Source organism: Dermacentor andersoni, chromosome 1 (assembly GCF_023375885.2).
Source record: "Dermacentor andersoni chromosome 1, qqDerAnde1_hic_scaffold, whole genome shotgun sequence".
In the NCBI taxonomy this organism is placed as follows: Eukaryota; Metazoa; Arthropoda; class Arachnida; order Ixodida; family Ixodidae; genus Dermacentor; species Dermacentor andersoni.
Window position 1 is genome coordinate 358191898 of NC_092814.1, and position 13098 is coordinate 358204995.

The following is a 13098-nucleotide window of genomic DNA, read 5'->3' on the forward strand; positions in this document are numbered from 1 at the left end:
CGAGAGAATTGCCGCTAAACCCTCTCTCATTTCTTTGCTGACTCGCTGCATGAACTTTTAAGACTGACGTCGCAGCTGGTTATGGTACTCAGAGATCCTGAAGCACGGTATACAGCCGTTTCTTGTGTTCCACTCCCATCGGAATGCGGCCGATGCAGCCACTTGGGACGGGAACGGATCCCGCTATCTTGGGCTCAGCAGCCAAATGCCGTAGGCACTGAGCCAATGCGGCTGGTCGGCAGCGCGCGACAAACGACCACTGCATTGTGCGCACAGTATTAGTTTTTTTATTGCGAAAGCAATACTGCTCGCACTTTCGGCCCATCGGTGGTCGTGGCGCCTCCTTACACAGCTGCGCATCACGTGACCGTGTGACGTCACGCCAGACCGAGAGACGGGGCCCCAGCTCGCGGTATCGATGGTGGAGGCGAGGCCTTGCGCGCCGCTGCTGCGGCGCTACCGAGAGAGGGCGCTCGCTGGTGTGACGTCACGCTAGGAGGATATATGGGGCTACAGCTCGGCTCCTCGCAGTGGTCGGCGCGCTGCCTTGCGCTATGTCGGATGATGTATAGCCATAAGTTTAACAAAGGGCAAACATGTCCACACCATCAGCCGAACCGAGGCGCAGCCAAGGGTATTGCTTTCGCAATCTTCCAGGCTTTATCAAGCTAAGCCTTCAGCCAATTTTTTTTCCGTTTTTTCGATATCATTTTCGATGAGCATTAGCGTTGCAGATTCTGCAGCTTCACAAAAAAGGTGTTCGAGTGGTGAACGTTGGCAACAGTAGCAGTAAGTGAACTTACTAATACCGCGGTGGCCAATGCTAATTGCAATAAATTGTATGGTGAAATATAGAACGCTGCAGATGCATAATCGTGCAGATAAGTTGTGGAAAGACTTACAGTGCTCAGCGATTGAAACGCGATACTCGGACCGCGTAGCGGCAAGCGCTTCTTATGACACCGATGAGCTGCGAGTGATCGCTGAGGGGGCCGAATGCAGTCGCAATGCTTCACAAATATTGTCGATTCCATATAATACCAAAATACATCACCTCAATGTCCTTAGCACCTACCAGTGGCGCAAGAAGTGCCGGCAGCCATGCGCTCCGAGTATTGCGCTTCACTCGCTGAGCACTGTACATATACAGTGTCACAGCTAGCTTTAGCCAGAGTTTAAATATATGCGAATGCTACGTAGCTGGTTAGAGCCAAGGTAATGTTTGCCGTCGCTAGGAGATACTCAATTATTTTTTCATTCTACCTAATTCGGTAATTAGTCATAAATAATTAATCAACTAAAATATTATATTTAGATTAAAAGTGTCAATGAGAAAATTATAGAGCGACATGAAAACTCTCCATACAGCTTTGTGTTGCTCAATACGTGCTGCACAAAACGTGTTTTGCCGAGTGTGAAGGTAGCCCGCGAATACACACAAAGTGACTTCGCTCCGCCGGGCATTCCCTTGCCACTGGTGCGGCCTTCGTCAAGCTTCATCGAAGAAGATGGGCGGGTTGAGTTTCATCGCTCCCAGCCAATTTTGTGCCAGCATCGAAGATTGACTGGGCCTCTGATCTCACCTGACAACCAAGGCCTACCAGCGTCAAGCAATCCGAGGGGCGGATATTTAAGCAGCACTTCTCAGCTGAGCGTCCAGGGTACGACATCGCTTTGGCTATTTTCTCACACCCGTTCCACGCACAGGTCAGTTACTTAGACCCTGCTAAATGTTATCCTAGTTCTAATCGTTGTATAGTAGCGGCGTCTTGCCCCACCAACTTGCTATATGTTTTGTGAAAGGGCCTTGTAGGGTTGGTTTCTGCTCTTGTTTCTGTATGGAGTGTTCTGTTGATGGTCTCTGGAGATATTGAGAGTAACCCTGGCCCCAGAACCAATGTAGCACCTACAGGTTCTGACAGTGCCAAAATCGCAGAAATTTTTGAAGTCGTTAAAGGCTTGGAAATGAGCCGGGCGATGCTTCTTCAGGAAATACAAGTTGTTACAGAACAGTAAAATGTACTGAGCACGTCACTGCAAGCCCTTGTTAGCAGGGTGAATCTTCTGGAAAACGATATGCATTCTCTCAAACAGATTGACACGCGCAGTGCAGCCTCCACTCTGGGCGCTCTTGACGCTCTTCGTCATGATATGGCGAAGCTTGGGGCGTCGTTTGATAACGAGAGCAACAGATCCAGAAGAAACAGCCTCATTATTTACATAAACAGCCTCATCCAAACCCAACTGGGTGAACAGATTACTCCGGAAAGTATAGAGCGTGCTCACCGGCTTGGTAAATCCCACGAAAGAAAAAACGGGCCTGTCATTATTAGGTTTGTTAATTTCAAGGATAAGGAACATATCCTATCTCGTGGTATCAGGCCTAAGCGTACTAACTTTGCGATCCGTGAGGATTTCAGCCCTGACATCAGGCTTGCGCGATCTAAACTTGTAAGTTATGCAAAAACATTGAATGGCTCTTTCAAACTTCGATGCGGTAAGCTTCTCGTAGATGAGAAGTGCTACGCATATGATGGTACTCAGGATACTGTTGTTGAATTGAGAAAGTAGCAAGGGTGGTGCCTGAGTAATCAGTCCTCAAAGCAATGTGTTCGCGTGGGATCTTCTGGTCATCCAATTTCAGAGCTTACCATTTTGGTCGTGAACTGCAGAAGTGTAAAAAACAAAACCGATGAATTTGCTACTCTGACCTCGTCAGTAAAACTTCACGTGATTATAGGTACGGAGTCTTGGCTCGACGAATCTGTTGGTAGTTCCGAAGTATTTCCGCCTGGTTTTTACGTCTACCGTTCCAATTGCAATGCGCATTGCTGTGGAGTCTTTCTACTTGTTGTTTCGTGCTTGCAATCGTCTGCCGTCTTAATCCCAACTGATTGCCCCGAGTCAGTTCGGTGCAATATCCGATTTAAAACTGGGCAGTTTCTGGTAGTTGGATCCTTTTACCGTTCCCCCGCTTCCTCATCGCATGAGACCTTCACATCCTTCTCCGAGTTTCTCTCTACAATAAATAATGTCTGTCTTATTGGCGGTGATTTCAATTTGCCTGACATGAGGTGGGTTGACAATAACCCTGTCCTTGTTAACTCATCCGCTCTTCCTATAGCATTCCGCGAGGCACTAGTAGGCAATGCTATTTATCAGTTTGTCACTCAATCTACTAGGTGTGGTCCGAATAGCTCTTCTGTCTTAGATCTACTTTTTTCAAACGAGCCATTGCTTGTGCCTGATAGCGCCGTAATTCCCGGTATTAGCGACCATGAATGCATTGTAGCGCATGTTCAGATCGTCCCCTTCTCATGTGCACATGATCACTCAAGGACGGTATATTTTTTTAGAAAGCCAATTATGTTTAACTATCCAATGCGCTTGCCATATTTCTGCAGGAATTCAGTCACTTAGCTCAGTCCGCAGATTGAAATACCCTATGGGACACATTTCGCTCCACACTTAAGCAATTCGTTGACACACATGTTCCATGTAAACATTTGTGCGCAAAAAAAAAAAAAAAAAACGTAGTGATAAGCCCTGGGTTACTCGAGAGGTCAAGCGATTGATTAATAAGAGACATCCTCTCCTGAATGCTTATATAAAGCAGCGTAAACCTTGTGTATTTGTAATGTTAAAGCCTCTTGGAAAAGATAAAGTAAAAAACAAGGTTGATAAGCAAAAATACTTCTTAACATTGGGTCCAAAGTTACAAAATAGCCCGAAGGAAATGTTTAAAAACAACTAGCAAATAATCAGTTCACATCCCGAGCATAAACAACGGCAGTGTACTTCTTACTGATGACCTCGATAAAGTTTTAGAACAAAAACAGGAACAGCGCAACACAGGACAACACAGGACGAGCGAGTAAAGAGCACAGGACAGAGCGCTCTCCTGCGCTCTTTACTCGTTCGCCCTGTGTTGCGCTGTTCCTATTTTTATTGTAAACATGAACCATCCAGCCCCATTGAACACATTGCTATCGATAAAGCTTCTCGCTTCAATCTCTATTTGCAGTCTTCTTTCACAATTCCTTGTCATAATGAATTAACGCGTATTCCCGGCAATGTGTTTGAACCTATGCCGGAACTGGTCGTGACAAACGGTGGTATGCTTACGTTACTTACCAACATAAATGCTTCTTCTGCATGGGGTCCTGACGGTACACCTTCTTATGTGCTAAAGTCTTGTTCTGACATAATCGCCCACTACCTGGTTATAATGTTTCAGAAATCGTTAAGTACTTCTTGTTTACCTAAGGAGTGCAAAGTTGCAAACGTGGTACCGATCCATAGAAGTGGCCCAAAAATATTATCTCCCACTACAGGCCAATTTCTCTTACGAGTATATGTAGTAAAACACTGGAGCACATAGTGTACAGTGCCGTAATAAAGCATCTAGACAACAATATTTTTTTTACCGAATATCAGCATGGTTTTAGGTCTGGTCGTTCTTGTTCGACACCCGCTCCTAGAATTCAGCCACTATCTTCTTCATTCATTCGATCTCGGTGTACAGACTGAGTGCATATTCCTCGATTTTAAAAAGGCATTTGATTCTGTTCCCCATGTTTTGCTGTTACATAAGGTATCATCCCTGGTTATCTCTCCTTCATTGCTTCATTGGATTAAGTGTTATCTAAAAGAACGCATGCAACGTGTTGTAATTAATGGCTCACAATCTGATTACATTGCTGTTACTTCGGGAGTTCGCCAGGGATCTGTTTTGGGGCCATTGCTGTTTCTGGTACACATCAATAATATTGCTCAGGTTGTGTCATGCAAAGCGCGTGTGTATGCGGAATATTGTGTAAATTATCACTGCATTAGGCCTTCTACTGACCACGAGCACTTGCAATGCAATTTGGACTGCATAACGCGCTGGTGTGTTAGGCGGGAAATGTCTGTGAAACCCAGTAAGTGTCAGTACGTCTTCTTTACACGTAAACACAATTCATACCTGCTTCATTGTCTGACACGATAGCTGGACATTAGACAATGTCCAGCTATCGTGAGTAACTGAGTATAAATATCTTGGTGTTTATTACTCATCGAATTTAATTTGAACTAAGGACGTTGAATATGTTACAGCGAAAGCCTGTAAAGTGCTAAATTTTGTTAAACGTAACTTCCTGTTAGCTCCTCCCAAAATTAAAGAACTACTTTACTTTCGAACGTAAGACCCATATTAGAGTATCTCGGTGTGACCTGGGTCCCGCAAACCAAAAGTCTGTCTAATATAAATATAAACCTAATATATATAATATAACCTAAACCTAATTATATGATATATTATAAAGCGCGCAGCCCGTTTTGTATGTAGTAATTATGACTTCTAGTATTCCTGCAGTTAAGGATAGCTTGGGGTGGGAATTATGAGATTAAAAACATGAGATTAGAAATGCCTTTAAAAATTTCTTTCGACATGGTTCCAATAAATAAAGAAACTTACCTTTTACCTCCTCGTGTCTTAGCTTACTGAAGTGACCTATCTTTAAAAATAAGAGCAAAAACTTGTAGAACGTACGTCTTCCAGCACTCGTCTTTCCCACACACAATATCCCAGTGGAATCAGCTACAGCAGGAAATTGCTGATTGTCGCACTGAAGTACCGCTCAGAGCATTACTGTTGAATTTATAGCGGCATGAATCTTTCTGTTATTGTGTTATTTCTTTCATCAGTTATGTATTTTATCCGACCTTGTGTAACCCAGTATATTCCCCCCTGCAATAATGCCTTCGGGCGCTGCAGGTACTTGAAATAAATAAATAAATAAATAAATAAATAAATAAATAAATAAATAAAGAAAGAAATAAATTACTTTGGGACTTTGCATAGCTGAACTTTGGACTTTTTTTTGGACTTTGTTGCTTTGGACTTTGTTTCTTTGTTATTTCGTTACTTCTTCATGAAATGTACGTTTGCTTTTCGCTCTCCTTTTATGTTTGTAGCATCGGACAATGCTTTTTTTTTATTATTAGAGGTGGTACTGACACGTGCACCTGTTTATCGACCACGTTTCATTGTCTGACAAATGTTATCGCTCAGCGCAGAACGCGCGTACATGTATCGGAAGTTTCTGGAATGTTATCGATTGTTCTATCCGCTGTCTGTTGTCACCGAACCTCAATTGTGTATTATGATTGCATGTATGCGCGACGCGAATGGTGTAGAACTTTCAGGAAGGCACGCGGGCACCAGCGATTACTCTGGAACCTTCGATGACTGATGTATAAAGGCCGACGCGCTTGACCCGCTGATCAGGTTTCCACGATCGCTAACCATGTTCGCCGCTATTGCTGTGCTGTGAGTGTAACTTGCTTTCGTGGGCACAACTTCGCCCAATAAAAAGTTAGTTTTGTCATTCACAGTTTTACCGCTGTATTATTCACCGTCACTACTACGTGACAATAGCATAACTGAGTGAATGAACACAGTGTTTAACAACATGATGCTGGCTCTATGGTCTAAGGGAGAATATGCATTGATGGGAGCAAAGGAGAGAGGAGGCACGCAGTGGCATCAGCGACCGATCCCGATTGTCTACCAGAGCTCCTCTAAAAGAGACGGACGACGCCGGTTTCGCGGCCGAATGCGTAGAGCGCGTGAAAGGTGCCTCACGCGTCCATTCGGTGTCAGATTCAATCATCGAGGTGTGCCATCAAAGCACGATGCTTGGAACCCTAATAAGTTAATGCACTGTACGCCCATAGCATGTGATAAATGAATGGGGGCGTCCGTTTTCCATGCTTTGCAGGTAAGGTCAGGTGAAGGTGGGGGTGTGTTTAATTCGGAGGCACTGCGTTTGTTACGGTACAATCGCCGGCGGGACAAGACGCCCGAAATTAACGCTGAGCCAGTTCTGACCTTGTACGCTAGAACTTGGCGCCCTCTTAGTAGCAGAGGTGAGAGCGGTCCCGGGTCATTCAGTGTTTGCCGTGCCAGCCGTTCACAATTGTTACGCTTTTGAAGCAACTTTGAAGCGGACTTCAGATGAGAGATCCATGGTTGGCGGGAGGCTGATATTGTGGTCGCAACGGCGGGTGGTAGCTAGTACCTCGTTCACCGCATTTTGTCCCTCCCGTTCTCCGAGATCCCGCTATATCCGGGTGCGCAGTGTACACATCTAGTAATGTCATTGTCGGTTAGTGACCACTGGCATTCTTGTTTGATGAAGTGAGTAGAGGACTCGTAACTGCATTAACTGATCTTAGCATCCTCACCACCGATTAGCTGTCTGTGCAAACATGAAGCGTAGAAGTTGTAGGTAGGTAGGCGTTGGCCACAAGCCGTTCGAGTTTGTGAAAGCGCGCAGCCGTCAAGTTGAAGGCGTTAACACGGTATCTGGCCCTAGACGTGAGGAGAGCCTGGACAAGGAGGTATTGCATTGTCTGCGTGTACTTGCTCCTTCCATTCTCTGTGGGATCAAGTTGGGCTTCTTGCGCACTGTTGGAGTAAGCTGGCTTATTTATGTCGTTGAGATTCCTGTGCGACAGGCAGCAGGTAGCAACCCTGACATCAGCCTACCTCAAACACAAGGCCTGACAATATACACGGAGAAGTTCACGTTTATTGCATTCACGCGCAAATCCGTGATGCCATACCCAGTCTGCGCTAACGAACAGACTGTCAATTATGAATCATCAATCTTCAGGTATCATAATCAATAGGTGCTTTTCGTGGAACCCCATTCCGCATACCTGAAGAGACTGTTGTCTGTTGTGCATGTCTTGAACCTCATGTATGGTAAATCATGGAGAACCCGCCGTGGTTGCTCAGTGGCTATGGTGTTGGGCTGCTGAGCACGAGGTCGCGGGTTCGAATCCCGGCCACGGCGGCCGCATTTCGATGGGGGCGAAATGCGAAAACACCCGTGTACTTAGATTTAGGTGCACGTTAAAGAACCCCAGGTGGTCGAAATTTCCGGAGTCCTCCACTACGGCGTGCCTCATAATCAGAAAGTGGTTTTGGCGCGTAAAACCCCATAAATTATAAATCATGGAGAACATCCGTGTGCCCCATGTTACAGCTATACAGGGATTTACAGTTAAACCTCGACATAACAGACTTCAATATAACGAAATTCAATATAACAAAGTATTTAGCTTTTCATAACCTCTTGTCAATAAAACACCATGTATTTAGAACCTCAATATAACGAAGTGTGTTTGTATGCGATTTCAATATAACGAAATTTCACTGCCACCGCAAAGGAATGCCGAGACAATAAATGAAAACTTCCACGGACGAAGATGGTCAAATGATTCAACTACAAGCGGCTGCTCGAAGCACACCTCTCAAATCGCTCGCCGCGCCACAAGAGCGACCGCCGAAGTGGAGCCGCATCATGTTCTATGTAAAGTCAAGTACCATAAGATCCTTTCGCGCCCAGCGCACAGTGTGCTTTAGGTGCGAGTGAAAGTGTGGGAGGGTGAGACAAGAAAGATGGTGGCTTCGCGAGTGCCGCCCTCCCGCGCGAGCAAAGGCAAAGAGGAGGAGGGAAATGAGCTCGCGCTAACGCGATCAAGCGCGGGTGAGGGAGAGAGTTGGTGCGCGTCTCGGCCGTGGCTACGCAGCCGTACACAGCTGTGCGCCCTGTATTAGAGTTAATCTGCCTCGTGTGCATAGAGTGGGCGTGCCGAGAGGGCGTGGTACCTTGTAAGCTCTCTTCCAGCGCGTTTAGTATTAGATGTTGCGTAATCTCGAGTTTCGGTGACCCCTTGGGGCGACAGTCAGACGAAGCATTGGCTCCCCGCTGCCAGTGCCGCTATCAGCCGCGGAGGCGGAGTGCACGCGAAAGCGTGGCTGGCTTTGCTTAATTGGTACTGCCATTGTGAAGCTACTGGCGACGCACGTTGCATGAAACAGTATCATTCGTCACCGGCTCCTTAATATATTAAAACGACATCTTTTCTGATTCAAGTTTGCTTTTATTGCGAAAGCAATACTGCTCGCAGTTTCGGCCCATCGGTGGTCGTGGCGCCTCCTTACACATCTGCGCGTCACGTGACCGTGTGACGTCATGCCAGACCGAGGGACGGGGCCCCAGCTCGCGGCATCGATGGTGGAGGCGAAGCCTTGCGCGCCGCTGCTGCGGCGCTACCGAGAGAGGGCGCTCGCTGGTGTGACGTCACGCCAGACCGAGAGACGGGGCCCCAGCTCGCGGCATCGATGGTGGAGGCGAAGCCTTGCGCACCGCTGCTGCGGCGCTACCGAGAGAGGGCGCTCGCTGGTGTGACGTCACGCTAGGAGGATAAATGGGGCTACAGCTCGGCTCTTCGCAGTGGTCGGCGCGCTGCCTTGCGCTATGTCGGATGATGTATAGCCATGAGTTTGACAAAGGGCAACCATGTCCACACCATCAGCCGAACCAAGGCGCAGCCAAGGGTATTGCTTTCGCAATCTTCCAGGCTTAACCAAGCTAAGCCTTGAGCCAATTTTTTTAGGTCGCCCGATATTTTAGGAAATTCTGCGGCCCCTTTCCATGAAATAAAAATTGATCGGCGACTGCGCTTATTTGCATTAAAGGACGAATTTCAAAACATCGAAACTTCGATATAACGAAGCAAATTGCCGATTTTACCGACTTCGATATATCGAGATTTACCTGTATTTCTAGGATTATTGCGTCACAGCTTGCCAGTGCCTGTCCAATGTGTACAAATACAATGTTCGCTCATTGGAGGGTTTACAGTACCAGGCACTGCGCACTTGTGCGCGACTACCTTAAAGGGCTTCCACTTCTGCAGCACTCGTGCGTGCATGGCAAAGATAATCCAATCTCAACATAAATCACTGCTCATTGTCTCAGGGTGCACAGTCGACATATCGCCGACATTCTTGGTCTCAACTTGGACCTCTTGCCCTCCCAAAGACAACGAGCGACATTTTCCGAAGTTATCGCCACTCATCAAGACCGTATTTTGTGGGGATATACACCAGCAGCGAGACCTTCTTCTCCACAGGTCGCAGGTGCGCCTCACTATTCTGGGGATAACTAAAAAGGTTGATCACCTAATAACAGTGTTAAAACAAGCGATGCTGCTGCTACTAAACAAGACATATAGGGACCGAATGCAAATCTATAATGATGGGCCGGTCTTGTCCTTAAGCTGCATTGGTGTCTTTGTCACTCCGGCTATGCTGGTCAAAATCAAATTTTAATTGTCGCATAAACAACATTTACGGCGGCAGGGCTTGCTGCCCTGTGTGCTGCTATACAGGTCCTGCGAGAGCGACCACGAAAATGGGTCATATTTTGCAACACAACAGCAGCCAGGCTTCAGAGTTTGTTGTGTGCATGCGACAGGACTCGTAAGCAATTAGTAGTACCTGAGATAAGAAATGATCACCAATAAGCTCATGAGAAAAGACACGAGAAATTTCAGTTGCTGCCAGGACATACCGGTATTACTGGAATTACTGGAAATATATTTTCCGACGAGGCAGCCCCGTCCGCCCATGGAGGAAGCCGAGTGGTTTCGACGCCACTATCAAGAAACCATGCTGCAAGGAGACTTTAATTCCTGGCTCTGACTATCAGCATTGCCATTTGTTGGGCGTGTTGGTAAACTGAAAGCATATTTAGCGCCAGCAAACAAGGACGGAAGGGAGACGACACCACAGCGCATTGTGGTGTCGTCTCCCTTCTGTCCTTGTTTGCTTGCGCTAAATATGCTTTCAATATGCTTTCTGACTATCACACACACTTATTGTTCGTTTCCTAGTTCTCAGAAGGTGCCGCCTACATAAACTTGATTCTTCGTTAAAGCTGCAACTGCCATCACAAAGTTCCCGTTCCAATGTATCGTTGTTATGCCGTCTCGGGGTTGCATTCACGAAAGCATACTACTCACTCCTCATCGAAATGTATGACGTGCGACTCCTGGGGGGTAAAAGGAAATACTGAATGCGTCCTGTGCTTTTGTTTTCTTCCAATGACCAGTGCCGCGCACTGCGGACAGACTAAGAGCGTTTTCAGAAAGCAAGATTCTTGGACCATATCTGTCGCTGTTGGATAAAGCAACGAATGCTCTGTTAGAGTATTTTAGGTCGACAGGTCTCCGACCATTTGTAGACTTAGTGTGCACCTTCAAGTGTGCGTGCGACTAGTGTGCTCTCTCTTCCCTTTTTCTCTCCTTTCGCCGCTTCATTCCCTCTCCCCCAATGCAGGGTAGCAAATTGGACATGCGTGTGGTCAGGTCCCTGCCTTTCTTTGTCTCTCGTTCTTTTCTGACGAATAAATAATTTTCATTAATTTATTCATTGAGTCGTTGATTTTATTCCCTTGACGCTTCAAGCCATACATTATTTGGTCATTGTCAACAAGAGCGACGAAGCAAGCTGATTCCCGCAAACTAAATTCCTTTTTTTTTTCTTTACTTCTCCTCTTCTACAGTTGAACATGAATGGCCCAAAGGGTATTGCGCTCTTTTTTCCTTGTCTGCAGGCCCACACAAGTCTCTGAAGCAGCCGTATTTCCAGCGACTTAGCTCTTCCTTGCTGTAGTATGCAGCTGCAAGACACCCTACAGCCGGCAGATAAAGTCTTCAGACCTGCACATGTGTTCACTGCTTCTCTTGGTTCCTCACTAGATTGTCATTGAGTCCCCACACGGTTTAACACTAGAACCAAGGAGCTTCTGCAGGCAACTCTACACAGAGAGCAGGGAGCTATGCAATGGGTTCGCTGTCGTGGGTCCTTGGGGTCGGCACAAGGGCAGGGCCTGTTCCTTCCGAGTCGGCACCTCAGGCAGCGGCCCTCTCCGGGACCTGACTTCGTCACGACCACATCCCTCGTCACCAAACTCCCTGCCAGGAGGAGCGCCACTCTGAGGCCTGTGCCGAGCACTGCGCTGGTGAGCACGCAGTCCCGCCAACTGACTGTAGGCACGCTGGCACACCAGGCATTTGTACGGTCGCTCACCTATTGGAAATGAAAATGGTAGCAGTGTTAATTGACAAATTCAAAGTATTGCAGTGCTAAACACTTGCCTGATACTGTGTGCATGTTTTAAATTACGGTATAAATTTTATTGAAACAAATTTAATCACTGTAACAAAAGTTAGTGTGTGTGTAAAAAAAATTATTTGCACTAAAACTACCAATATTTTCGCAGTCACTTTAGTCTAACGTTAATAGAGAGACTTTGGGAATGTAAAGTGCACTATGGACGAGACACCGAAGTAGAAGAAGACAGGACAAACCCAGACTCACAACTGGTTTACTGAAACCGCACAATGCTGCCTCTTCTAACAATGCACATGCGCAAGCGCAATCATAACCGCGTGACCGTAGCACACTCCCTCTCCAAGCCCCCTATCTACACCAAAAATCAAGCTCTTTCTTGAAAAGATACCCTGATGATACAGTGACGCACCTATCTGGGCCATGTCTTGCTATCAAAGAAGCGTCCAAAGTTTCACGAGCGCTTTGGTCCTCTGCTCGCACTAACACCTTCGTTCTATCAAAAGCCAGCTTGCACTTAATGAGTTAGAGCGCTGCATAGAACGCTTATTAATACATCTTCATGTTTGCCCCACATACACCAATTGACGGGGCAGCGGAAACTCGTACACCACCTCTGTTCTACATGGTATACACATGTGCATCTGTGTTTTATGCCACATCCATCTTTCTTGGCTTATTCTACGTTAGAAAAGGCGCATAAACGCGACGACTTGCAGGGTGCGGCAAAAATCACATCAACACCGAATTTTTCGCCACCCTGTTCATCATATGTGAAACCATGGACGAAGGAAAATACTAGGATGGAGCGTCACGTGACAATTTTGAAGCCTAGTCATACAAAGTTTAAAGAAATTAGATGATGGGAAATAGGCCCTCACGTGATAGGCAAGCGGTAGCTTTAGTCGGCTCGCTTTGGTGGCGTCTGCTGCGGGGGTTTCGGAAAATGCACACATAATCGGCGTGGCAAACGCACGCCGAGGTTGAATGAAGGAATTCAAGTGTGTGAAGCAGTCGAGTCTGTGTTATGTCATTCAGGTAACGCACCGAACCACCACGCGCTTCGCCGCTTAAGCAAGCAGCAGACAGGCGCCAATGCTGTAGCGAATGAATGCGTCGGGCAA

General features: G+C 46.6%; 1 protein-coding gene across 1 annotated transcript in view; it reads right to left on the reverse strand.

Annotated features, from left to right (window-relative positions):
* Positions 1 to 10747: 10747 nt before the first annotated feature.
* The window catches only part of LOC126516602 (PR domain zinc finger protein 12-like), a 38611-nt gene continuing 36260 nt past the window's right edge, over positions 10748 to 13098 (reverse strand). Inside the window, exon 6 of the mRNA XM_055063823.1 lies at positions 10748 to 11932. Within this exon, the coding sequence (XP_054919798.1) occupies positions 11661 to 11932 (272 nt within the window). The 3' untranslated portion in view covers positions 10748 to 11660. The remainder of the gene's footprint in view (positions 11933 to 13098) is intronic.